Raw genomic sequence first — 25,724 nt, 5'->3', positions numbered from 1 at the left:
GCCGGCCCCCATGTAATGCATAGTTCTATAGATGCAGAAACTGAGGCTGAGAAGGACTTGTGAAAGTCACTTCCAAGTTAGCTACGCTGTTTGCTGCCCTTGTGTTTCCCTCAAGTTCTCTGCTCGGATTCCTCTTTATTCCACCTAATTTGAAGAGCCTTCTCTCTCCCTGTGCTATCTCCTTTCTCCCATTGTTTTCTGCCTCTGCCACCTTCCTTCGTAATTTTAAGGAAGTAACAGCTTTGCTCAGATATGATTCATGCACCACTCAACTCATCCATGTAAAGTGCACAATTTGTGGTTTTTAGTCTATTCACAGAGTTGTGTACTGTTACCACAATCGATTTTTAAAATACTTTCATTTCAGAAAAAAACAAAGACAAAACCCCATACCCATTAGCAGGTACATGTCATTTCCCCACAACTTCCTTATCCCTAGGCAAGCACTAATCCCTAGGGGCTTACCTCTTCTGGCCCCGTAATGTAATATTTGTCCTTCTGTGACTTGCACTGTTCCCTTATCATGATTGCAGGTGTTACCCATGTTATAGCATATATCAAGTTCATTCATTTCTATTGTCCAATAATCCCTAAAATTTTATTTGTTTATTTTTTTTATTTGAATGGTAGGGTTAGGGGTGGCGTGGGGAGAGAATCCTCCCATCCACTAGTTCACTCCCCAATTGCCTGCAACAGCTGGGGCTGGGCCATGTTTAAGCCAGGAACTGGGAACTTGATCTATGTCTCCCATGGGGGTAGCAGGAGCCCAACTACTTGGACCATCACCTGCTATCTCCCAGAATGTATTGTCAAGTAATATTCTATGATAAGGATTAGTACATTTTGTTCACTCATCACTTGGTGGACATATGGATTGTTTCTAGTTTTGGGTTACTATGAACAATGCTGCTATGAAGATTCATGTACAGCTTTTTGTGTGGACAAATATTTTTATTTCTCTTGAGTGTAATTTGGGAGTAAACTTGCTAGCCCATCTGATAACTATATTTAACCTTTCCGGGAACAGCAACAGTGTTTTCTCTCCAATGGTGCCTGAAAGTCTTAGTTTATCCACACATTCATCCACATTTATTATTTGTCTGATTAGTCACCCTACTGGGTGTGAAGTGATAGCTCACTGTAGTTTTGATTTAAATTTCTTTGAGGCCTAAGGAGTGATGTATCTTCTTTGGCGATATATCTATTCGGAGACTTTCTCCTTTTATAAGAATTGGCTTGACTTTCAATTACTAACTTGCAAGAGTTCTTTATATATGTTCTAGAGACCAGTTCCTCTCAGAAATATGATTTGCAAATGTCTTCTGTCGGGTGGGTTGTCTACTCCCTTCTTTGATGGTGTTCTTTGAAATGCAAAAGTCTTAAATTTTCATGATGTCCACTTTGTATGTTTTTTCTTCAGCTCCTTGTTCTTTTTTTAAGTCTAAAAATTTTTTTAATAGCTATAAAAATACAACCAAGTGGAAAATCTTTATTTTGCTAAGAAATACAAACAGGACAAAACACTTTACACACCTTGCATTTCCTGAAGATTTAACAAGCATCAGTAGTTTCTGTGACAAGTTGTTGTCCTCCGTGGTTCAGAGAAAGCTCAGATGCCTGACAGTTTATGAAAACCCAACATCTTTTCCTTTCTACTCACCAACTCAGTCTTTTCAGAAGTCTTGCCAGTGTTTTCTTTGTCTGTCTGTGTTGCTGCTTAATTTTTTGTTTAAATTTGTTTATTTTTATGCGGTTTCATGTGTGTCATATGGTGTGCACACACAGCCTATATATTTTTTTTGTTATATATCTATTTGAAAGGCAGAGTTACAGAGAGGTAGAGGAAGGGAGGGAGGGAAGGAGAGAGAGAGAAAGAGAGAGAGAGAGAGAGTGAGAAGAAATCTTTCAGCTGCTGGGTCACTGCTCAGATGGCTACAACTGCTGGAGCTGGGTCAATTCAAAGCCAGGAGCTTCCTCCAGGTCTCCCACGCAGGTGCAGAGGCCCAAGGACTTGGGCCATCTTCTACTGCATTCCCAGGCCATAGCAGAGAGCTGGATTGGAAGTGGAGCAGTGAGAACTTGAACTGGTGCCCACATGGGATGCTGGCACTGCAGGCAGCGGCTTCACCTGCCATGACACAGCACTGGCCCCCGCTGCTTAATTTGATGGATTTCATTTTCTAGTTGCACGATAGTTCGTTCAATCTCATAATTCTTACTGACCAGGGATTTCCGATTTGACTCCATTTCTCTGTGTGAGTTGCATGTTTTTTGCTTGAATGTGTTTCCTTAACTTCTGAAGCTCTTTCTGTGCATGTTCAATCATGGAACTAAATTTTCATTACATACTTTCCAGCCATCACATCTGTGCTCTGACATCAGTTCCAGATTCTCAGTTCCAACTTGGTGCTCTAAACTGGGCCATAGAATTGTTTACACATTCTTGCCATGCAGTAATGTCATTTTCTGACCTGAGAATGGGGCTGGAAAACTCGTATCGTTTCACACTGAGCAGAGCAATTGGTTTGTCCAGCAGCCAGTCTTTCCAATTCATTTCTCAGTATGTCAGTTTGCAAAGCAGAATAATCCCGGGCTGTCAGGTAGCTCAGTTAATTTTTAGTGAGTCGGTATCCCGGAGTTTCCTCCTTCACCAGGGCTGCAGCCACTTCTCGCCCACCAGGTGCTTTATCACCTTGACAAATACGGTAGCAGGTAGTGCGTCCATGGCTACCTCTCCAGCCACCAAACCAGTGTCCGCCCTGCTGGGGCACACGGGTTCGCCTTGCTTGTTCGTTTGATGTCATATCTAAGAGACCGTGGATAAATGCAAGGTCACAAAGAATTAAGCCTGTGTTTGTTTCTAAGGGTTTTACAATTTTCTGTCTTATGTTAAAGTTTTTGGTCCATTTAAAATTACCCTTATTACACAATGGACATAGATGTTCGACTTAATTCTTTAGGGTGTAGCTAGCCAGCTGCCTAGCGTCCTTCACTGGAGAGATTACTCTTTCCACATTCAACTGTCTTGGAATCCTTGTCCAAATTAATTACCTAAAAATGTAAAAGGTTTAATTTTGGATGTCAGTCCCATTCCATTGGTACATAAGTTTATCCTTATGACATCACACAATGTCTTAATAACTATGGTTTGGTAGTAAGTTTCCAAATTGACAAATGTGACTCTTACAATATTTTTCTTCTTTTTCAAGATGATTTTGTATATTATGGGATCTTGCATTTCCATACATATTTTAAGCTTAAGTTGTTTACTTTTGCAAAGAAACCAATAAGGTATGATTGGAATTGCATTGAATTTGTAGTTATTGCATTTTAACAATTAAATCATCCAGTTCCCAAACATGGGAAATCTTTCCATTTATTTAACCCTGCTTTAAAGTCTTTCAACAACATTTTGAATTTTGAGAATATGAGAATTTTGAGTAAAATTGAATTTTGAGAAATGCAAAACATTTCTTTGCATTTGTTTGCTAAATTCATAAATATTTCTTCTTTTTGATGCTGTTAGAAGTGGAATTATTTTCTTGATGTCATTGTCACATTTGCATCCTAACTATAGAAACGCCCTTACTTTTTACATATTGATCTTGTATATTGCAACTCTAACACATGTTAGTCAGCTCCCCACCGCCATAGTGAGCTAGCTGAGGCAGCTAACTTGATAAAGGGAAAACGATCCTGGTGACTCACCTCTTTCTGTGTGGCCCCTGGTGATGCTGTTCCTGCCGGTAGAGTTCACAGCGGCCCAGGGCATCACACGGCAAGGAGCAGGGAGCGCACAAGTGTCTCCATCCCTGCTTATATGACACCAGCACTCAGTCACGGGCTCCGCCCTCATGACTTCACTCAGTCTAGTCACTTCCTAGCTTGCAACATCACAAGTGGATTCCACTTCCGCCCTTTGAATGCCATTGACTTATGACTCCCGAGTGTAAGCTGCTGTGCGAGGTTGGAGCCAAACATTCAAACCACAGCACTTATTATATTCATTCCTTAGTTCTAACAGTTTTTAAGTGTATTTTAAAAGGATTTCAATATATCAGATTATTTCGGCTGAAAAAAAAAAGGAGTTGTACATTATGCTTTCCAACATGATGCCTTTTATTTCATTGTCTTCCCTAATCACCTGGCTAAAACCTCTGATAATGGTAGTTCATAGGATACTTCCTTTAATTTTCATTATATGGGGGAGAGTATTTAATATTTCACCATTAAGCATGATGTTAGGGGCCAGCATTGTGGTGCAACAGGTTAAGTCACCACTTGCAATTCCAGCTCCCATACTGGAGTGTAGGTTTGAGTTCTGGCTGCTCTATTCTGATGCAGCTCCCTGCTAACATGCCTGGGAAAGCAGCAGATAATGGCTCAAGTACTTTGGCCCCTGTCATCCATGTGGGAGATATGGATGGAGTTCTGGGCTCCTGGCTTAGGCCTGGACCAACCCCTGCTGTTGCAGCAATTTGGGGAGTGAAGCAGCAGGTAGAAGATTTCTCTCTCTCTCTCCTTTATCACTCTTTCTTTCAAATAAATACTTTTTAAAAGTGTGATGTTAGTTCTGATTTCTGTAGATGCTCTTTAACAAAAATCCCATTCTATTCCTAATTGGTTTAGTGTTTCTCTCTTTTATCATGAAAGGGTGTGAACTTTTGTCAATTTTTTTTCTGTGTTTTTTAAGATAATCATGTGATTTTGGTCCATTATCTATTGATAGTGTGTAATGCTTTACAGATTTTGAGATGTCAACTCAATCTCATATTCTTGGCATAAACGCTGCTTGGTCATGATATACAATCATTTCTGTGTGCTGTTGGCTTTGGTTTGACAGTATTTTGTTATGGATTTTTTTTATCTCTATTCATAAAATATATTGGTTTTCATTTCTTTCTTTGTGATATTTTTATCTGCTTTTAGTATCTGGGTAATACTGGCTTCAATGAATGAACCGGTAAGTATTTCCCTCTCTTCTATATTTTGGAAGAGTTTGTGAGGATTGGTATTAACTATTTTTAAATATTTGTTAGAATTCATCAGTGAAACCATCTGGGCCTGGTTTGGTTTTGGTGATTTGTTTAATTGCATATTCAATATCTGCTTGATGTAAGTCTGTGCAAACTTACATTTCTTGAGTCAGTTTTGATGATTTGTATCTTCCTAGAAATTTGATCACTTCCCTATGTTATCTAACTTGTTGGCAGACAGTTGTTTTACATATATTCCCTTATAATAATTTTAATTTCTCTAAGGTCATTGGTGATGTCTGACTTTTTTTCTTTTTTTTATTTTTTATTTTTTATTTTTTTTTTATTTTTTATTTTTATTTTTTTTTTATTTTTATTTTTGACAGGCAGAGTGGACAGTGAGAGAGAGAGAGACAGAGAGAAAGGTCTTCCATTGCCGTTGGTTCACCCTCCAATGGCCGCCGCGGCCGGCGCGCTGCGGCCGGCGCACCGCGCTGATCCGATGGCAGGAGCCAGGAGCCAGGTGCTTTTCCTGGTCTCCCATGGGGTGCAGGGCCCAAGCACCTGGGCCATCCTCCACTGCACTCCCTGGCCACAGCAGAGGGCTGGCCTGGAAGAGGGGCAACCGGGACAGAATCCGGCGCCCCGACCGGGACTAGAACCCGGTGTGCCGGCGCCGCTAGGCGGAGGATTAGCCTAGTGAGCCGCGGCGCCGGCCTTTTTCTTTTTTTTTAAAAAAAGATTTATTTTATTTACTTGCAAGAGTAACAGAGAGAGAGAGAGACAGGGTTGAGGGGAGAGAGATCTTCCATCCACTGATTCACTCCCCAATGGCCCCAACAGCCAAGGCTAGGCTAGGAGCCAGGAGCCATAAACTCCAACCAGGTCTCCCATGTGGGTGGCAGGGGCCCAAGTACTTGGGGCCATCATCTGCTGCTTTCCCAGGAACATTGGTAGGGAGCTGGATTAGAAGTAGAGTGGCTGGGATTCAAATACGTGCTCTGATATGAACACAGGTATTGTAGGTGGTGGTTTAACCTGCTGTGCCACAGCGCTGGCCCCTGTCCCACTTTGACTCCTATTTTTGTTACTTGAGTAACAAAACTTTATCTTTTCCTTAGTCAATATAATTAAAAGTAAATTTGTTGATCTTTTCAAAGAACTAACTTTTCATTAGCTTTCTCTGTCGTTACATCTGTTCTCTAGTTTATATATTTTTATATATTTCCCACCTAATCTTTATTATATGCTTCCTTCTGCTTGCTTTGCATCTAACTTACTCTTTCTTTTATAATTTCTTAAGATGGAAGGTCAGAATATTGATTTGACATTCTTCTTTTTCTTTTAAAAGATTTACTTACTTATTTGAAAGACAGAGTTAAAGAGAGAGAGAATGAGAGACACAGAGATGTTGCATCCGCTGATTCACTCCCCAAATGCCTGCAACTGCCAGACCTGGGCCAGGCTGAAGCCAGGAACCAGGAGCTTCTTCCAGGTCTCCCACATGGGTGCAAGGGCCCAAGCACTTGGGCCATCCTCTGCTGCTTTCCCAGGCCATAGCAGAGAGCTGGATTGGAAGTGGAGCAGCCGGGTGGGTCTTGAACCGGTGCCCCTATGCCATGCTGGCACTGCAAACAGTGGATTAACCTGCTGTACCACAGCGCTGGTTCCCCCTTCTTCTTTTTTAAAATGTATATATTTACAGTCAGAAATGTCCTTCTGCTTTCTGCTTTAGTTGTATTCCATAAGTTTTGGTGTTTTTCTTTCTAGTCATCTTAAGGTATTTTCTAACTGCCCTTGTAATTCCTTCTTTGGCCCATTAGTTATTTTAAAATATATTATTTGGGGCCTGTGCCATGGCTCATTTGGTTAATCCTCCACCTGTGGCACTGGCATCCCATATGGGCACCAGCTTCTAGTCCCGGTTGCCCCTCTTCCAGGCCAGCTCTCTGCTATGGCCCGGGAGTGCAGTGGAGGATGGCCCAAGTGCTTGGGCCCTGCACCCGCATGGGAGACCAGGAGAAGCACCTGGCTCCTGACTTCAGATCGGTGTAGTGCCGGCCGTAGTGGCCATTTTGGGGAGTGAACCAACAGAGGGAAGACCTTTTTTTCTCTCTCTCTCTCTGTTTTCTCTGTTAAATACATTAAAAAGATATATGTTATTTAATTTTCACATTTCTGTGAATTTTCAAAGCTTTTCCTGTATCATCTCTAATGTAGCTTGCGAGGGCTCAGAGAATCACGTTCTGTGTGCACACAGTTCTTTACATTGATCAGGGCAGGTTTTATGACCCAGCATCTGGTCTACCCTGGAGAAAGCTGTAAGAGCTGTTGAGAGGAATGTGTATCCTGCTGCTGGTGGGTGGGGTGCTCTATAGATGGTGGTTAGGTCTGTTTGCTTTATGGTATTGTTTAAGACTGCTGTTTCCTTGTTTGCCTTCCACCTCGGCATCCCATCTATCACTAGAAGGAGGATTTTCAAGTCGGCGACTATTGTTGGATTGCCTATTTTGTCAGTTTTTGTTTCATACCATGTAGGTCGCTGTTGTGAAGTATATAGATATATAATTGTTACATCTTTTTGATGGATTGACCTTTTTGTCATAAAGTCCCCCCCTTTACCACAGAACATTTTTATTTTAACATCTATTTTTTTTCTGGTGTTAGTATAGCCACTTCAGCTTTCTTATGGTTGCTGTTTACATGATTGATCATTTTCTGTATTTTTACTTTAAACCTATTTGTATTCCTTTAATCTAAAATTTATTTCCTGTAGACAGTATATACTTGGGTTTTTTGGACAATTTTTACTTTTTTGATTGAATTGAATGTTATTATTGATATAGTTGAATTCCATCCTACTCTTGTTTTCTTGAAATTTATTTTCACTTTATTTGAAAGGCAGAGAGAGACAGAGACGGAATTAGGCAGAGAGAGATCCTCCATCTGCTCTTTTACCACCCACCCCCAATGCTCGTAAGAGTCAGTTCTGTGCCAGACCAAAGTCAGTAGCCTGGAACTCCATCATGGAATCTCCCACTTGGGTGACAGGGACCCAAGGACTTGAGCCATGACCTCTGCCTCATAGAGTGTGCATGAGCAGGAAACAGGTTTGCATAACTGGAACTTACTCTGATGTGGAATGCAAGAGCCCCAAGCAACATGTTAACTGCTGTGCCAAATGTAGATGCCTGCCCCTCTATTTTCATATTCTGTTGTCCTAAGATTTTTCCCTGATTCTTTATTTACTTACTTTTTTTTTCACCAAATGAATATTTTCTAATGTAAAAGTGTAACTCTCTCAGTAATTTTTCATTTTTCTTTAGTTATGTTCTTGGTGGTCATTCTTTCATTAATCTTACCAGAAGTTATAGATTTATATTCATTTACATCGTATGAACTACGGAGTGGTTACTCACATGTAGCTCTATTCACTCTCCCTCTTCTATTTGCTGCTATTACTGCACATATTACATACCATCTCTACAGCATAAACCCCAAAATGCATTCATATAATTTTATGTCAATTAAAGATGAGAAAAAAGGAGAGGAAGTATAAGTTACAGAGTTTTTTGTATTTACCTTCTTATTTACCATTTTTGTTCTGTCCATTTGTTCCTTGGGATTCAGTTTACTATCTGATGTCATCTTTTCACTTTGATGCAGCTTTGCTCCCATCTACCTCCCTTGTGCTGCTATTGTGAAATATATTGTATCACTCTATGCTATAGGCCCAATAATACAATTACAAATCCACATTTTAAAAAATTGATTGATTGAGATTGATCGATTGATTTGAAAGGCCAAGGGACAGAGAGAGCGCGATCTTCTACCTGCTGGTTCACTCCCTAATTGCCTGCAATGGCCAGCTCTGGGCCAGGAGCAAGCCAGGAACCAGAAACTCCACCCTGGTCTCCCATGTGAGTGGTAGGGCCCAAGTATTTGGGGCATCATCTTCTGCCTTCCCAGGCACATTAGCAGGGAGCTGGATCACAAGTGGAAGAACAGGGACTCAACTGGCACTCCAGTATGGGATGACCATATCCCAACCCAAAATGCCAGCACCACATATTTTTATGCTATTGCTTTTCAAATAAATAAAGAGAAGAAAGGAGAAAAACATGCACTTAGACTGTGTTAGAATTGCATGATTGCTTTTGCTGGTATGTGTGTGTTTGAATCTGGTCTGGAGTCTAACAGACTTAGTGTTTCTCATAAGGCGGATCTGCCAGCAACAAGTGCCCTCAGTGTTTATTTACCTGCCAGTATCTTTTTGTGTGAGAGAGCAAAACATTTCTTTCTTTTTTAAAAAAATATTTACTTATTTATTTAAGAGGCAGAGTTACAGAGGGAGAGAGAGATCTTCCATCTGCAGGTTCCCTCCCCAAATGGTCACAACGGCTGGAGCTGGGCCCATCTGAAGCCAGCAGCCAGGTCTCCCACATGGTTGCAGGGGCCCCAGGGTTTGGGCCATCTTCACTGCATTCCCAGGCCATAGCAGAGAGCTGGATCGGAAGTGGAGCAGCTTGAACTGGCGCCTATATGGGATACTGGCCCTGCAGAAGGTGGCATAATGCACTATACCACAGCACCAGCCCCAAGAAACATTCTTTCAAAAAAACTACCAAGGGCCTGTCATTTGACCTAGGGGTTAATTTGCTAGTTGGGCAGTCTACATCCCATATCTGGGGTCCTTGGGTTCAAGCCCTGACTCTGGCTCCTGACTCCAGCTCCTTGCTAATGTAGACTCTGGGAGGTTGATGACTCAAGTGGTTAGGTCCCTTACGTCCAAAATGGGAGACCTAGATTGAGTTCCTAGCTCCTGGGAATTTGGAGAGTGAACCAGCAAATGGTCACTCTCTCTGTCTCTGTGCTCCTCAAATGATTACAATAAAGAAAAATAAAATCTACTAAATCTGTGGAAGCAATCTGTGGCATTCGAGCTGTGACTTGCTCCCTCCAGCCCACCCTAGATCTATCTGATGGAAACTGCTCAAGTTCTCTACTCTGGATGGGGGTGGTTGAGAAGGGGAATCCTTATCCTTGCAGTTTCCAGTGTAAGGTGGTGGTTTCTCCCTGGGAGGGTTAGGCCAACTGCATCTCTCAACTTCCCCCATGATGTTATGCAAAATCTCTCTTCCTAGTGGAGGTGAATGAGACAATTGTGATTTCCATCTTCTATCTAGTACCATCCCTCACCTAGCCCTATTCCTAGGTTACAATTTCAGCTCTAGGTGCATCAGGCCAAGAATACTGGGCTCCAGTTGCCCCTTCTCCAACTTACAGAATGGAGGTCCCATACCAGAATAGACAAGCTGAAAAGCTCAGGGGCTTCACCACCTCCTTCCCCTCTCCTCCATTCCTCTCCCCTTCCCTCCCCTCCCTTCCCCTCCTCTCCTCTCCTCTTCTTCTCTCTCCCTGCACCTCTCCCCTCTCCCCTCCCCTCTCTCCTCTCCCCTCTCTCCTCTCTCCTCTCTCCTCTGTAGAGTCTGCCTATAGAGCAAGGTGTGTCACTCCAGGAGAAATGGGCTGCTGTCTTTCCAGGAGGAAAGGCAGGATGTGAACCTCCCTAGCTCTGTTTAAGGGACTGATATTTGGAGCAGAGCATGAAGAGTTTCATGCTAATGGTGTTGTCTGAAATAGTGGAAGTCTTAGTGGAGAACAGTTAAGGGAGTGCTCATAGCTTTGTGACACTAGAGGTACCCAGCAAAATGGCAGAGCAATCAAATATTTAACAGAGAGAATGAGGGAAAAAGACAGCCAGGAAGAGCCCTCCTTGGATCACACCCATCCCAGTGTGGTCTAGAATGTTGTGTATAAGCACCAAGTGGTACTCACTCAAGAACCACCAGAGCAGGATACCGGGGAGATTTTAAATCATACCTCAACTTGCACACAGATCCACCAACCAACAGCTGAATCCTTACTGGCACCAGGGCCTTAAGCCCAATCTCTGAAAAAACACCATTGGAACAATGAGCTATTCTGCTCCAGGGGCTGCTCTTAGGATGCTAGGCTTACAAGTAAAACAGAGGCACATACCATGGAATAATGTTTCCATCACTATTTCTCCAGAATATGTTTCCCAAGTCTCTATACTCATGCCCCATCTCCACTTCCTCATTCTCTTTTCCTTTGGACTCCAACTATAATAATGTACTGCTTAACAATGGGACAAGTTCTGGAAAATGCATTGCCAAGCGCTTTTTTTGCAAGTATTGTAGTGTACTTACCAGCAACTAGGATGGCTATGACATCATTAGGTAATATAACCTTGTGGGACTACTGTTGTATATTTGGTCTGTTGTTGACTGAAATGTCATTATGGGACATTATACAAGAGAAATGAAGACATATGCCAATACAAAATGTATACAAGGATGTTCATAGCAGTGTTATTCAGAACAGCTGAAAGTGGGAACATTCTCAGTGTCAATCAGCTGGCCAATGGATAAACAATATGTGGCATATTCATACAGTGGAATATTCCTTGACAATTAAAAAGGGTTGAAGTATTGACATGCTTTCATGTTGATGAACCTTGAGAATGTTACACTCAGTGAAGGAAGGTAGTCACAAAATCCCAAATATTGTGTGTTTCTATTTGTATGAAAAGCCCATAATAGGAAATTCTATAGAAGCATAAATTAGATTAGTGGATGCCTATGGCTGAGGGGGCAAATGTGTAATGAGTTCAGGAGAAATGGCATGAGACTGGTAATGGATATGGGGTTTCATTTTATGTGATGTAAATGTCATAAAAATCAGAGTGGTAATTGTTACTCTGTCACTTTTACAAAAAACCATTGCATTATAGATTGAACATTTCTTTAGTTTACTTACTTGAGAGGGAGAGAGAGCACATGCACATCCATTGGTTCACTCCTTTAATGCCCAGAATGACTGGGGCTGGATCAGAGCTAAATTCAGGAGCCTGGGAACTCAATCTCGACCTCCCACTGGGTGGCAGGAACCCAATTACCACTGCCTCCCAAGATCTGCATTGGCAGGAAACTGGAATCAGGAGCCAGAGCTGGGAAGTGAACTCAAGCACTCTAGTGTGGGGTGCAGGTGTCCTGATGGGTGTCTTAACCAGTAGGCCAAATACCACCCTGTATTCATTTTTTAAATTGGTGAATTTTGTTGTATGTGAGTTACATCTCAATAAAGATGTTTAAAAAGTAGAGAGCTCAGGGCTGGTGTTGTGGTGCAGCTGGTTAAGCCACTGCCTACAACGCTGGCATCCCAGATGGGTGCTGGTTTGTGTCCCAGCTGCTCCACTTCCAATCTAGCTCCGTGCTAATGTGCCTGGGAAAGCAGTGGAAGATGGCCCAAGTCTTTGGGCTCCAGAACCCACCTGGGAGACCCAGATGAAGCTCCTGACTCTTGGCTTTGGCCTGGCTCTGTCCTGGCTGTTGCAGCTATTTGGGGAGTGAACCAGCAGATGGAAAATCTCTCTCTCTCTCTCTCTCTCTTTCACTCTGCCTTTCAAATAAATCTTAGGAAGAAAAGTAGAGAAATATTGTCCAATGAGTATAAAGTTACAGTTAGTTATCCAAGATGAATAAGTTCTAGATATCTGCTATACTACTACGTAGTACCTATAGTTAACATTAAAGTGTTTACATGGAAATCTTTGCTAAAATAGCGTCCATGTTGTGTCCTTAACACACACACACATATGCACACATACACAGAGCAAAGGGTCACAAGGAAACTTTTGGAATTGGTAGACATGCTTCTTTCCTTGATGATGGCAGTTGTATCCTGGTATATGTGTATGTCCAAACTCATCAAATTGTATATATTAAATATATACTTTTTATATACTGATTATATTTCAATAAAGCTACAACCATAAGGATAAACCAGCACCTAGAATATGGTAAATATTTAAATGTAGGTTATGACTTAAAAAAAAATTCTCTGGACAGGTTGCCTACTTTTTACAGTGGGGAAGCAAAGTGTTGTGCCAGAGGGGACTGAAGATCTGAGAACACGGGAAAAGGGTAGTGACAATGACAAAGGCTGCTGCCACAGAAGCTGATTTGGGGATGCAAGAGGAAGGGGAATTCCTTTGAGGGAATGTTGAATGCTCAAGTGGAAATGTCTACTGAAGACTAATAAAAAAGGAGGTGGACTTTGTCCTCATAGCAGAAGAACTTTGTTGATTTTAAACTGTTTTAACTCATTTATTTGAGAGGAAGAGGGATAGACAGAGAGCTCTCATTTACTGGTTCACTTTCTTTTTTCTTTCTTTCTTTTTTTTTTTTTTTTTTTTTTTTTTTTTTTTTTTTTTGACAGGCAGAGTGGACAGTGAGAGAGAGAGACAGAGAGAAAGGTCTTCCTTTGCCGTTGGTTCACCCTCCAATGGCCACCACAGCCAGCGCGCTGCGGCCGGCGCACTGCGCCTATCCAATGGCAGGAGCCAGGTGCTTCTCCTGGTCTCCCATGGGGTGCAGGGCCCAAGCACTTGGGCCATCCTCCACTGCACTCCCTGGCCACAGCAGAGAGCTGGCCTGGAAGAGGGGCAACTGGGACAGAATCTGGTGCCCCGCCCGGGACTAGAACCCAGTGTGCTGGCGCCGCAAGGCGGAGGATTAGCCTAATGAGCCACGGCGCCGGCCACTGGTTCACTTTCAAACACTTGCCATACCTGGGGCTGAGCCATGGATGAAGCTGGAAGCCTGAAACTCAATCCAAGTCTCCATATAGTCATCCATATAGGATGGCAGATGCTCAGCCACTTGAGCCATCACCACTGTCTCCCAGAGTCTGCATTATGGGAAGCCGAAGTCAGGAGCTGGAGGCAGGCATTAAACTCAGGTTTTCCAGCATGAGATGTGGGCATCTTGACCACTAGGTCACATGTTTCCAACCCTGACAGTAAACAGATATAAAATCTCCTTGGTACTGTTATAAGCAGCTGAGAGTTTCCTTCCCTAGTGCGTTTGAGAGCTTGGTGAGTTGATTGTTATAATATCACGAGTAGTGGAGGGGAAGAGTGGAAAGCAATGTTGAGGTTGTGATAAAAATAATATGGTTGCAAAATGGTCTCTTACAGGTGTCTTCAGAAGACATATCCTTCACCACTCCCATCCCTCAGTGTTGTTCTCATATTCGTGAATGAAGCGCTGTCTATTATACAACGGGCCATCACCAGTATCATCAACCGGACCCCCTCTCAACTGTTGAAGGAGATCATCTTGGTGGATGATTTTAGCTCAAACAGTGTGTATCTTGATCAAAGAATCCTTGTAAAAATGGCCACCTGTCATTCTACTTTGCTGGAAAGGGGCCAATGCTTACATCTCAGGACACCTTGAATTTATGGTAGAGGGAAAAGAAAAGGGTGTATTGAGGGCTGATTTGTGCTGAGTACATTTAATCTTCACAGAGTCAAGTCAGAGGGTCATTGCCTCAATTACAGAAAAGGCACGTGGGACACAGAGTGATTACATGGTGTGCCCAGATTGCACGGCAAATCCAGGTGGGGCTGTGTGACTCCCAAGTCACCTGTGTTCTTGCCATGCATCACTATGGAGATCAGAGAGGAAGAGGTGGGAGGGGGCCACAGGAGGACCTCAGACATCAAGAAGGGGTTCAGAGTAACTTCTGATGACAAAAAGACCAATCCTTCCTTGAAAAATTTAGCCTGGAGAAAAAGAGAGCTTAAGGTGCTGAGACCTCTCACAGCGGCAATGTCTCTTGCTCTGTGTCCCATTCCTGGTCTATCCCTCCTTAGGAAGACACAGGCACAAGTCGGGAACAGTGTACCTGAACCCTCACTCTGTGAGTCCAGAGCCCCAGCTTTTTCCTAAAGCTCTATGTGCTTGGGTACCTTAATTTCTCCCTACCCTGGTTTCCTCCTATGCAAAACATGGATGGTGACCACCATCGTTATCTCATCAACTGGGGTGAGACGTAAGTGAGGTAGTAATAGCAGTTGACATAATTTGTTCTAAGCGTCTTCCATGTATTAACTATTTTAATCATTACAACAACCCTGTGAGGAAGGAGCCCCTTTGTACGCATTACACAAATGCAAAAAGCTAAGGCTCAAATCAGTCAAGGAACTTGCCCAACATCACACAGCTGGTAAGGGACATAACTGATATCTGATGGTAAACTTCAGAGTCCTGAGCCCAAGTTCTAACCACTATGGTTACTATATTATACATGGATTATGGGTAGCACTTAGCACATGGTAACTTCTTAGCAAGTGTAGCTCTTCATTTTATTAACTTTTGGCACCAAATAAAATAAATTAGAACTAAGTTACAAAACCAGAGGTTTGGGCTAGCAATAAGGAAGAACTTTCTGTGTGTGGGGGCTGAGAAGTCATGGCCCAGTGGAGGGGACAGTCTGTTCCTTCTCTTGGGATCTTCAAGTACCAGATAAGTCATTGTCGCTTCCAGCTCTCTCTCAGGGGAGAAACACACGCAAAATGACCACGTGAGCTTTCCTTCTCGGATTTCCAGACCCTAAAAAACACCTCTTTTTATCCTTTACATATCTTCATCTCTCATCCACTCACTGTAACCAAGTACAATAAGAAGGCGCAATTCCTAGAGCAAAATCCCACTGAACGCCAGAAAACAGAGAATGGCTGGTTTCATTCGTTTCTGGTCATGGAGACTGATACCAAGTTCTACCTGGTTTTGCTAGAAAGAAGCCGGAACTTGCTGGCGCTGTGGCTCAATAGGCTAATCCTCCACCTGTGGTGCCGGCACATCGAGTTCTAGTCCCGGTTGGGGTGCTGGATTCTGTCCTGGTTGCCCCTCTTCCAGGCCAGCTCTCTGCTGTGGCCCGGGAGTGCAGTGGAGGATGGCCCAAGTGCTTGGGCCCTGCACCCCATGGGAGACCAGGAGAAACACCTGGCTCCTGCCATCGGATCAGTGCGGTGCGCCGGTTGCAGCACGCCAGCCGCAGCGGCCATTGGAGAGTGAACCAACGGCAAAGGAAGACCTTTCTCTCTGTTTCTCTCTCTCACTGTCCACTCTGCCTGTCAAAAAATAAAAAATAAATAAAAAAAAGAAAGAAGCAGGAACTTGATTAGATAGATCTCCGCCCTGAACACCTGAGCCCTGTGGTTTCCCTCTCTGTCACCCTGAGATGACCTTAGGCAAGTCCTCTCACCTCCCTAGGATTCAGCTTTTGCACCAGGCAAAGGCAAGCACTGAGATGGAAGACTGCTCAAGAGATCTTTGTCCAGGAAAAAAAAAATCAATAGTTCTGTATCTCTTATTCATGAAGGGGAGATCAGACTTAATTAAAGACTTTTTTCCCCCTGTGAAACAATAACATCAAAAAATACAAGAAAAGAAGACATAGGCCAGGCATGAAAAGAAGCCGACCAAAGCTCCCGGTTGTTCTAAAGCACAAAGGCAAAGACATGAAAATGGAGAGAAGAGAGGAAGAAGAGTCTTCGTAAAAAAAACAATCTGAGAATGGGGCATCTTATTTATGTAATTTTTTTAAAGATTTATTTATTTGTTTAAGAGGCAGAGAGAGAGAGAGAGAGAGAGAGAGAGAGAGAGAGGTGACACATTCCTAACAGTTGGGTCTAGAGCCCATTTTTGTTTCCCATAGAGATGATCGGGACTTGTCAGTATTCCCTGGGTGGTGTCACCGGGACAGGAGTTAGCTCCTAGCTCATGCACTGTGGAAACACCGGCCAGACTGAGCCCACAATGGGCATAGCCCACATACGTGCTCTATGCTAAACTGAAGAGAGTAACTGGAGGTCTCTACACCATACATATATGTCCATGTGGTCCTGGGGGCAAGTCACTCAACTATACTGTACCTCAGTTTCCTCATCTCTGATGTGTGGGGAATAATGGTGCCTTTCTTATAGGGTCATTCTGGGGATTCAGTGGCACACATGAAATCCTCAGGTTAGGGCTGGGTCCCGCCAGATACAAGCTCATGGACTGATGTCAGTTCTTGCTTGCCTCTGTGTCATTTGTAGTAATGTGCAGATGCAAGAACCTGTTATTAGGGGTCTGCCCCCTTCTTTTCCAAGATGTTTTATTTAACTCATTCAAAGGTTTAAACATCAACATAACTATAAATCTAACATTTTTAAGAAATTATATCAATATAGGTAGGATCCTGTATTTCTCCCCAATTTCAGGCACATTGCACAATCAAGCAATTATTTCCTGAGTTTTTGTCTTATGCACTGTACTGGAAAGAGGATGTCAGAGATTTTAAGAAGTCCTCTTTTTTATTGGTGAGGCAAGATGCCCCTATGGAAAAAGACCTCAGCATGGGAAGAATGGTATGGTAAATTGAGGGAGATGTCAGTGAGTGCAAGAATGCTCAGATGGGGCTGGGAAGATCCAGGGAGGACTTGGGGGCTTGGTAGGTTTTGAAAAGGCAGAGGAAACAATGGAAGGCTTGACAACTGGAGTGGAGAAAAGAATGAGGTAAGCAAAGAAGCAGAAGCCAGAGCACTGTGAGCTGCTCAGCTTGGAATAAGGATTTGGGGAGGGGACTAGGAGAGCAAGACTGAGAAGGGAGTGTTGGTTTACCTTGGAGGATCTGTTGAGGCATCTTTCAGTCTTGTGCCAGATTATAGGCATTATTTCTGAGGGGGGAGGAGGATAGGACTCAGACTCTACAACTCATGGAATTTTGGAGTTGGAATAGTCCTGATAGATTATTGGGTACTTCTCTCTAAACTGAGGCAACAGACGTCCCCAAATGGGAGGTGACGCCATATTAGGTAATGACCTAATAATAGTCTATATATCCAAGTCAATGGCACCCCCTGCTGACTACTTCCTAAAAGCAGTGCTTGGGTGTGTGTAGGGACTGGCCATCTTGGCTCCTCCCAGCTCACTCTCAGTAGAGGCAATCAACCCTATATCCATTGGCTCTTTTTAGCACCCTCAGAAATTGAGTCAATCATTCTCGAGTGCAGTTGGGAGAGTTTTAAAATGGGACAAATTTTAGTGTTAAAGTCAGGTAGACATTGATTCCAGCCCTGACCATGCTGTGTCTCATGAATATACTATCTGGGGGCTGGTGCTGTGGTGCAGTGGAATGCCTGGCCTGAAGCGCCGGCATCCCGTATGGGTGCCACTTCGAGTCCCAGCTGTTCTACTTCTGATCTAGCTCTCTGCTATGGCCTGGGAAAGCAGTAGAAGATGGCCCAAATTCTTGGGCCCCTGCACCCACATGTGAGACCCGGAAGAAGCTCCTGGCTCCTGGCTCCTGGCTCCGGATGGGCTCAGCTCCAGACGTTGCGGCCATCTGGGGAGTGAACTATTGGATGGAAGACCTCTCTAGCTCTCTCTCTCTCTGCCTCTCTCTGTAACTCTGTCTTTAAAAAAAATATGCTATCTGGAGAGGAACCAGAAAACATCTCACCCCTTGGCTGGGGGTTGGGGGAGAGGAGTTGGAGGGAGGGCTGGATAAACCCAACCAGGCATACACATAGTTCTTGAGGCAGTGTAACATGTAGTTAGACAGCATGGATTCACATCTAGGGCATACCACTTACTGGGTGTGTGACTTGCAAAAGTTCCTTATATATTCTGTGCCTCAGTTTCTTTTTCTGTAAATTGGGGATACTGTAGCACCTGCCTCATAGGATATGTTGAACATTAAATGAATTAATACTGTCAGTGAATGACTCATAGTTGTTTGGTCAGGTACTTTGCACACTGCCTGGTGATTTGCATGCAAGTTGTTTTCATACATGTAAGAAAATCAACTGGTAGGTTGAGTCAAAGCACAAAGGCAAAGACATAAAAAGGGAGAGAAGAGAGGAAGAAGAGGCTTTGTAAAAAACAATCTGAGAATGGGACATCTTATTTATGTAATTTTTAAAAAAGACTTATTTATTTAAGAGGCAGAGGCAGAGAAAGAGAGAGAGAGAGAGAGAAAGAGATCTTGCATCCACTGGTCCACTCCCCAAATGGCCACAACAGCCAAAGCCAGGAGCCAGGAGCTTTTCTGTGTCTCTCACACAAATGTAGGGGCCTGAGGACTTGCGTCATCTTCTACTGCTTTCCCAGGCCATAGCAGAGAGCTAGATTGGAAGTGGAGCAACCTGGACTCAAACTGGCGCCCATATGGGACACCGGCACTGCAAGTGGTGGCTTTACCAGGTACACCACAGTGCTGACACCATTTATGTAATTTTTAGAGTAGAGTACCTACTGAAAAGAAGTCAAACTAGTCTGTGTTTTCTGTCCCAGTTGGTCTTGGAGTAAGTGAACTAGGAATATCTAAAATAACTACTTTCAACTGTTTATGGGTTCTCTGCAAAGTCTTGAGAGTTGTCCCAGGCTGGCTCTGTCGTGTTGTTCACCAGCAGTTGCCAGAATTTCTCACTATATAAATGCACTGTAACAGTGACTAGCACCTTCTGATATATATGGATGCTCTATGATAGTTTCACTGTGAGAAAAAGGAAACTAGGAATGGTCATGTTAAACCTCAGGGTAGAAAGAGGAGGAGAAGTAGTTGCAGGTGAAATGCTACCTATTTTTTCAGCCACGACTGTAGAATTGCTCACCCTAAAATGGAAGTAATATAACCATTATTATAGAATGATATGAAATTTCTGTATCACACTGATTATTGCACTCAGAATTTCCATAGGTATATATTTGGTTGGCAGGAGAATTAAAGGAATATTTGGATGAGAGGATCAAGCTTTACAATCAAAAATACCCAGGACTGCTGAAAATAATTCGCCATACCAAGAGAAAGGGTCTTTCTCAAGCACGCAACACCGGCTGGGAAGCTGCCACGGCTGATGTGGTCGCCATCTTGGATGCTCATGTTGAAGTCAATGTCGGATGGTGAGGTTCCAGGAGTTTTCTTCTTCTGGGAGAGGGAAGAATGGAGATCCTGTAAAATACTTCATATTATACAGTACAGTGTGGAAACAGGCAAGGTCAGCACCTTAACCAAAGGGGAGATCCAAAGGCAAGATGCTTTGACTCAGGTGCTTTGCCTTGCTAAGAGAAGTGGCATAGTGTTAGAGAAAAAACAATTGACTGGGAATATGGATTACTGGATCCTGATCCCAACTGTGCTAAGTATTTTGTGATTTTGAATAAGTCACATCACTTAACTAAGTATCAGTGTCTTCATCTGTGAAGTGAAGACATCCCTCATTGGGGAAGCCCAAGGTTGTGCCCAGCCTTGAAACTGCATGATACAAAGAGAGCTGTGTTCTATGGAGAAGGTAGAGCATCACAGCCAGCCCTGAGAGATAATGTAAATTTAGGCAGAAAAATGAAAATCTTTGCTCACAGTGGCCTAGACGTGGTGCCTAGGAACTAATTTCAAATGTTTTCGTGACACAGGCCAGTTGCTAATATCCCCATTTATGCCCAAAGGTGCAGAGAGTCTGAATTTTGGAGAGTTCTACTCTCCAACCAGAGCATTAGGACTGGAGAAGGCACCCAAGGTCAGGGCAAGATGCTTGGAGCAGCTTTATCTGCTCATGCCTGCTTCCCACCCTCTTACCCACGTGGAGCTTGCCACACCCTCTTCTTCTAGGGCAGAGCCCATCTTGGCTCGGATTCAGGAAGATCGCACGGTGATCATTTCTCCTGTGTTTGACAACATTCGCTTTGACACCTTCGTGCTGGAGAAGTATGGCTTGGCCGTGGATGGGTTCAACTGGGAGCTGTGGTGCCGCTACGATGCACTGCCACAAGCCTGGCTTGATCTCCATGACACCACTGCTCCAGTGAAGTACGTCTCGGGAGATTCAGGGAACTTGGTTAGCACACGGGAAGTAGGAATGAGCTGTGTGGGTTTTGTTTCTCTTTGGTGGTAGTAATAGGAGTGGGGTGGAAAGGAGTGGAGGAGATGGGGTCAGGGACAAGTAATAGGGGGAAAAATCCAATAAGCTGATCCCAGATAAGAATTCATAACTACTTTGGGCTCTTCAGGGCCGTTAGGTAAAAATCAAGCAAAGTATTTAGCATTTTAGAAAATATTCTGGCCATTTCTAGTAAGATCAGGCAATGAAGTAGGGACACCAAGATGAAAAGATGTCATTTGAATATAACTTAAGAGAAATTATGGCAGCTCAGTGAGCAAGGGAAAGCCACATGCACTTAGCCCCGGTTGTGTTCAGGGAAGAGCCTCAGGATAAGAACAGCCTTTACATAGAGTTTAGAGGCCAGACCATCGTTGGGTTTCCCACCCCTCCTCTCCATGCTGACCTGCTCCTCTCTTGCTCTGAGCTGCATAGGAGTCCTTCCATCATGGGCATCCTGGCTGCCAACAGGCTCTTCCTGGGAGAAATTGGAGCCCTGGATGGTGGGATGCTGGTCTATGGAGGAGAAAATGTGGAACTTAGCCTGAGGGTGCGTACATTTCCCTTTTCTTTAGGGGACAACGGGGTAGGGGAAATAATGGAGGGATAGAAGTATCTCTGGAACTGTAGAACCTGGGTGAATGTCATTAGCTCAAGAGGAGGGCAAATTCCCCTGTTTACAGGGCACTAGGCCAAGAAGGGGAAGCTAGAGTGCAGCTTCCTGGCATCAGCTTGCATCTGGAGGCTATGGGCTAAGCAGGTGTTGTCCTTATTTCACATGAGGAATCCAGGCATTTTCTAAGCATCTCCTGCAGTAAAGCAACTTTGAGGAAGACAGCATTCCATAATATTGGTCAAAGCAGAGAAAACTGGAGTGGGCAGAGGGACTAGGGGATGCAGATGTGTGGGCAGTCAGTGTAATTCCACATGGACAACTGGAGTATCTGGCATGATGACATGACTTTGGGTTGGGATATAGTCTCACCTTGGACAAATTGACAGGGCTGGGTAGTACAGTATTGAAACCCTCAACCCAGTTCTAGTTCTGATCAACTTAGTGTAGAATGATCCTGGCTTCACACTTCAACATTGATGTCTCTTGTCATCAAAGTCTCTTGTCCACCCCTGACAGCTTCCCATGCTTGTTTAGGTCAAGTGAACCACTAGGGAATTCAAGGCACAATATAAGACAAGTGGAGAAATTCCAAGCACAGATTCATATTCCATCAGTGCATCAGTTAGTTCTGACCAAAACTCAAAGTGCTGTGTGACAAACCACCTCAAACTCAGTGGCGTAAAGCAACAATAATTGATGCTCACGACTCTGTAGGTCCAGCTGGGCTTGAATGGATGGCTCTGATCCACACAGTTCATTCTAGGGTTCAGGCCAATGGCACCGCATCTGCCTGGGGAAAGAGTACTCTTCTTGGGTTGCATTAAAGGTCAAGGGGAACCAGGTGAGATTTCTTAATGCCTGTATTTGGAAGCAGCATTCTTTTTCTTTCTTTTTTTTAAGATCTATTTATTTATTTGAAAGTCAGAGTTACACAGAGAGAGAAGGAGAGGCAGAGAGAGAGAGAGAGAGAGAGGTCTTCCATTTGCTGGTTCGCTCCCCAATTGGCCACATTGGCTGGAGCTGCACCGATCCAAAGCCAGGAGCCAGGAGCTTCCTCCAGGTCTTCCCACGTGGGTGCAGGAGCCCAAGGACTTGGGCCATCTTCTACTGCTTTCCCAGGCCATAGCAGAGAGCTGGATCAGAAGTGGAGCAGCTGGGTCTTGAATCGGCACTCATATGGGATGCCGGCACTGCAGGCGGCAGCTTTACCTGCTATGCCACAGCGCCGGCCCCAGTAGCATTCTGTTTCAAAGTCAGTTGTATGGCCAACCCTAGGGAAGTGAAGAATTAGTACCAATAGCTTAAATTAATCATCATAAATTTAGAGCAGATTTTATGCATGAAAAACCCTTCCACTGTATTCTTTTACCTCTTCTTTACAATCTGTGGCTCTCATTAATTAGAAGGCTTTGACCTTAGGTTTGTAATTAGTCTTTAAGATTTATTTATTTATTTATTTTTTGACAGGCAGAGTGGACAGTGAGAGAGACAGACAGAAAGAAAGTTCTTCCTTTGCCGTTGGTTTACCCTCCAATGGCCGCCGCGGCCAGCGCGCTGCGGCTGGCGCACCGCGCTGATCCGATGGCAGGAGCCAGGTACTTATCCTGGTCTCCCATGGGGTGCAGGGACCAAGCACTTGGGCCATCTTCCACTGCACTCCCTGGCCACAGCAGAGAGCTGGCCTGGAAGAGGGGCAACCAGGACAGAATCCGGAGCCCTGACCGGCACTAGAACCCGGTGTGCTGGCGCCGCAAGGCGGAGGATTAGCCTAGTGAGCCACGGTGCCGGCCTGTATTTAGTCTTGATAGTCAATCCTTCTTTCATCCTTAGTGTAAGGGTGAACTCTTTTTTGTTTAAGATTTATTTCTTTGTTTGAAAGGCAGAGTGTGGGAAGAGAGAGAGAAAAGCCTTGTATCTGTGGTTCACTTCCTCAAATAACTGCAAGAGCAGGAGCTGGGCCAGCCTGAAGCCAGGAGCCTGTAACTCCATCTTGGTCTCTTATGTGGGTGGCAGGGACTCAAGTACTTGGGACATTGTCCACTGCTCTCTCAGGTGAGCTGAATCAGAACCAGAGCGGCAGGGAGTTGAACTGGCACTCTACTATGGGATGTCAGTGTGACAGGCAGCAGCTTAGCCTGATGCATCATAACACCAGCTCCAAGGGGCAACATGGGTATTGGACGTCATGCAGATCTGTATTGGGAACAGACAGACTGCTCTGCCACGCAAAAGTGGGTGTGGTCCTAGGCAACCCACAAGCCCTCTAAGCCATACCTGTAACGTCAAGCACCTGGCATGGTGAATGACACCTGCTCAATAAATGGTTAACAATAAAAATAACAATAAGAATGCCAGGATGGCATTGGAAAAAAGTCTGAACCTGGGTTCTTGTATTTTTTTTAAAGCTTTTGTTTATTTAATTGAGAGGTAATGTTATAGAGAGAGGGAGAGACAGAGAGAAAAATCTTCCATCTGCTGATTCACTCCCCAAATGGCTGCAATGGTTGAAGCTGTGCTGATCTGAAGCCAGGAGCCAGGAGCTTCTTCCTGGTCTCCCATGCAGGTGCAGGGGCCCAAGCACTTGGGCCATCTTCTACTGCTTTCTCAGGCCATAGCGGAGAGCTGGATGGGAAGAGGAGCAACTGAGACTCAAACTGACACCCATATGGGATGCCAGCCCTGCTTAGCCCACTATGCCACAGCGCTGGCCCCTGAACCTGGGTTCTAATCCTGGCTCTACTAAATCATGGTGCACCAAGCCTCTGTAAAATGGCTTTTTCTCCCCTCTCAACTAAAAATTCTGTGCCTGAGTCTAGGTGATGGTTTGTCCATTATAACCTGGTAGAGCATGATAATTTTCTGTCTAGAATGTATTCAGTTTCATTTTCTTCAGTTTCTTTCCAGTTGAAGCTGATGACACAACAGCCATACATTACACCCATTTAGGAACCATCCTGGACCCTCATTTACATTAGCAAATGAACTGGGACTGTGGTCTGGGTTCTACCTTAAGCTGTAATTGTTCTTTGGAAGAGAAAACTCACGTTCTGTGTGTACAGTGGTCTTTTAGTTCTCCTGTTTGTGAGGGGTTCTCAATTAGTGAACCTCACCAGGAGGATGGTTCAGTCAAAAGGCAATCAGGAATTTGAAAGGATTTTTATAAAGGTATTAAGAGTATTCATTAAGCCGGCGCCACGGCTCACTAGGCTAATCCTCCACCTTGCGGTGCCAGCACACCGGGTTCTAGTCCCGGTCGGGGCACCGGATTCTGTCCCGGTTGCCCCTCTTCCAGGCCAGCTCTCTGCTGTAGCCCAGGAGTGCAGTGGAGGATGGCCCAAGTACCTGGGCCCTGCACCCCATGGGAGACCAGGATAAGTACCTGGCTCCTGCCTTCGGATCAGAGTGGTGCGCCTGCCGTGGCGGCCATTGGAGGGTGAACCAACGGCAAAGGAAGACCTTTCTCTCTGTCTCTCTCTCTCACTGTCCACTCTGCCTGTCAAAAAAAAAAACAAAAAAACAAAACAAAACAAAAAAACGCATTCATTAAGCTTCTGTGACAGAGGCCAAAATAACAGAAGCTTCAACGAGACAGAAATCAATTTCTCTTTTCTGTAACAGTTTAAATGTAAGCAGCTGAGCTGTGACTGGGCCGTTCTAGGGCGAAGGGAACCAAGAATCTTCTGCCTCTTGTTTGTGCCACACCACAGTGCATGCACATCCAGCGGGCAGGAGGAGAAAGAAGAACGAGCGAGCGTGTGCCTCCTTTCCAGGGCAGCCCCTGCAAGTCGTGCACAGCCTTTCTTCTCACGTCCATGGGCCACCCTTGCGAGCCGAGGAGACCGGGAAACAGACTTCAGTTAAGCCGGTCGTGTGCCCAGTTCTTCCCTCTACAACCACAGATGGAGAGGAGACTAGATAGTAGGGCTATATGTAGTCTGCAGTACAAGAAACAGTCAAAAAATAAATAATGCTTTTGTACACGATCCTTAGCAAAGTCCTGGAGACGAGGCTGGCTACACTGTGCCTGGCTGTTCCCCACCCACCAGAGCTTCAGACACGTTGCGTTGGGGGAATCCAGTTCCCTGGCCCAGGTCTGAATGCCTGCATACTTCTGGGTCCTTCATGCTTTGCAGGGTCCTCCCCTGCCCCCTGGCTGGCCCTCTGTATTTACTTTGCCATCCGACATGTTGAATCTGCCGCGTCAGTTTTCCACAAGAAATCTTGTTCTTTTAACACTGTGCAACCTTCTGTAGACTTCAATGAGAACACAGAGTGTCAGGAGACGAGGGTCCGCCTTCCTGCTTCTTTGTCTTGGGTAGACCAGTTCTCACATCTG

At 44.4% G+C, this 25,724-nt stretch overlaps 1 protein-coding gene and 1 pseudogene across 4 annotated transcripts in view; one reads left to right on the top strand and one right to left on the bottom strand.

The window, feature by feature from the left end:
* The window catches only part of GALNT8 (polypeptide N-acetylgalactosaminyltransferase 8), a 48,911-nt gene that overhangs the window by 7,578 nt on the left and 15,609 nt on the right, over positions 1-25,724 (top strand). For 3 of the 4 annotated variants that reach the window (XM_089303753.1, XM_089303755.1, XM_089303754.1), the window contains 4 exons: positions 14,041-14,207; positions 19,615-19,798; positions 20,505-20,702; positions 21,208-21,322. In XM_089303753.1, coding sequence (XP_089159879.1) covers positions 14,041-14,207; positions 19,615-19,798; positions 20,505-20,702; positions 21,208-21,322 — 664 coding nt within the window. Of the gene's footprint in view, positions 1-4,929; positions 4,964-14,040; positions 14,208-19,614; positions 19,799-20,504; positions 20,703-21,207; positions 21,323-25,724 lie in introns of all 4 variants that reach the window. The other variant, XM_089303756.1, reaches the window with a different exon arrangement.
* Positions 1,984-2,800, bottom strand: LOC108177038 (pre-mRNA-splicing factor SPF27 pseudogene; annotated as a pseudogene).

The sequence above is a fragment of the Oryctolagus cuniculus genome, chromosome 9 (assembly GCF_051225735.1).
Source record: "Oryctolagus cuniculus isolate XC-2025 breed Fujian yellow rabbit chromosome 9, ASM5122573v1, whole genome shotgun sequence".
In the NCBI taxonomy this organism is placed as follows: Eukaryota; Metazoa; Chordata; class Mammalia; order Lagomorpha; family Leporidae; genus Oryctolagus; species Oryctolagus cuniculus.
The sequence above is the reverse complement of the archived record's forward strand: the minus strand, read 5'-3'. Positions and strand labels throughout refer to the sequence as shown.